General features: G+C 37.3%; 1 protein-coding gene across 1 annotated transcript; it reads right to left on the minus strand.

The window, feature by feature from the left end:
- Positions 1–1,031: 1,031 nt before the first annotated feature.
- Positions 1,032–2,021, minus strand: LOC118453543 (olfactory receptor 4B13-like). Its single transcript, XM_035904309.2, has one exon. It carries the CDS (start codon positions 2,019–2,021, stop codon positions 1,032–1,034), a length of 990 nt encoding a protein of 329 aa, XP_035760202.2.
- Positions 2,022–2,343: the final 322 nt, after the last annotated feature.

The following is a 2,343-nucleotide window of genomic DNA, read 5'->3' on the forward strand; positions in this document are numbered from 1 at the left end:
ACAGAGAGGTGGTGCAGAATGTGCCGTGAAAATTTAATAAATGACAAATTAATAAAAAGGCATGAACATTTTTTTTGTATCGAAAAAATATCGAACCGTGACACCAAAGTATCGAACCGAACCGAACCGTGAATTTTGTTGTATCGTTGCACCCCTAATATATATATATATATATATATATGTATATATATATATATATATACACACACATATTTATAGCATAAAATTATCTTGTCAATCTAACACATGGTAGTCAAATACAATTAACATAAAAGAGCTCTCTACATTTTACATAACGTTAATGTCTGATAAACAAGTAGTTTCTATAAATATTTGACATGAATGAAAAGCATACTAACAACATGACAAAATCATGTTCATGTTACAAAAAAAATGTGTGCAGTTATAACATAAAATAATAAGGTTGACAAAACATAACTTAATTGCGTGCAACCATTGTACATATTGTTTTTATGTTAATCCCATTTTTTCAGTGCAGCAAGATCAAATATCTCAGTGAGGGAAACAGTTGTGTTGTGAGACTTTTAATATTTATTCTCACTATTAAATGGCAGTAAGTGAGTTCACTTTGAATCACGTGGACTGATGTAATTTTATCAACCAATAGAACTTTATATTCATGGGATTTCAGTTTAAATGTGTAATTTTATGCAAGAATTAGCAAAAATATATTTTTATTTTGTTCTCTGTTCAAAGTGTTTATGTACAGTTGTTGATGTTGATCTTTTGCTTTTACTTTGCTGTTTGTGTGTTGATCCCTCTGGAGGTTAGACACACTGATCCAAAACCACCCGACTGTTTATCTCTGCTCAGGTGAAAAACACACATCACACAAAATAAATGTTACGTGCTGCAAGCGTAACAACAGAAAACTAAGTCACTCATATTAGTTTATTTGTTCAAGCACACTGACAAAAACAGATATATCTAAACTTAACAGAACTTTAAAAACCACGAAGAGCAAAGTTTGAATGATTTCAGCTACAAAATAAGTTTTTAATCGACATGCATTAACAATAACTCTGACTTTGGTGGCTTTTGGAGAAGATATCACTGCTACAACTGAACAAACGTGTCAGTGAACCACAAAACAGCTGTTTACATGCGATGCGTATTCTGGTCATTTTCAGCCCGTACAGTAGCGCTGTGAAGAGCGGCTGGCATGTCAGAAAGTACAATGATGATAAAATGCCAAAAACATTTGGCACACCACTGGTGTCAAATCTGCTTTGTAATATCTGAAAACAGCAACCGAAAAAAAAGTTCAAGATGGAGGCGAGGTGAGGCGTGCAGGTGCTGACGGCTTTCTGTCGAGTGTGCTTGGAGCCAGAAAAACAGACTTTGAGGATCCTCACGTAGGTGTACAGGATTAAAACCAGAGGAATAACGACAGAGATGAAAGTGTAAATGAGTCCAAAGATGTTGTGGACTCTGGTGTCAGAGCAGGCCAGTTTAATGATGGCGTAGTTTCCACAAAAAACTTTATTGATGACGTTTCCACAGAGCTGTAGAGGAGCACTCAACGATATAAGCACGACAATCATAATAAAAGGTAATAACCATGTTAGAGAAATCAGCGTGGTGACTGTTTTAAGTGTCATACATGACTTATATTGAAGAGGCCAGCAGATGGCATAATATCTGTCATAAGACATGACGACGAAGTTTATAAACTCCACACAAGCATAAGTGTACACACAGAAAACCTGCAGGAAACAAAATGAGACAGAAACAGTGTGAACATCAGAGAGGATCTGAAGCAGGAGGAACGGAAACAGCCCTGTGCTACCATACAGCTCATTCACAAACAGGCTGCACAGAAACATGTACATAGGTTCATGTAAGCTCCTGTTCACACAGATAACCACAATCAGCAGGACGTTAGCACAAATAATTGCAGCATAAGAAGTAAGAATAACGAGGAAACACAAGTATCTGTATGCACCAGTGTCAAAGTAGGGACTTAGAGTGAAATGTGTAATCTCTGTAGTGTTTATCATCGTCCTTGAGGCTCAGAATACCTCACAGGAACTTGTTTCTTGTTCTTTTCTTGCAGGTTACCTGAAGTTCAGTTAACGTCACATAACAGGAACAGCTTGGAAACATTCTGCAAACATACCATTCTGCTATACCGCACAAAAGCTGAGACACTGCACAGCACAGCCTGACTACCAGTCGCTCCCCACTGAGCTGCAACTGTGCTTCTTTTAACCCATTCACATCAGTTTAAACGTGCACAAACAGCATGACCTCATTACACATCACCCACGGGTCCATCCTTGTTTCTGAAAGTACAAAGATGAGAGACACAGCAGTAGTTAG

The sequence above is a fragment of the Neolamprologus brichardi genome, chromosome 14, assembly GCF_056152115.1.
Source record: "Neolamprologus brichardi isolate AB-2024 chromosome 14, ASM5615211v1, whole genome shotgun sequence".
NCBI classification, from domain to species: domain Eukaryota; kingdom Metazoa; phylum Chordata; class Actinopteri; order Cichliformes; family Cichlidae; genus Neolamprologus; species Neolamprologus brichardi.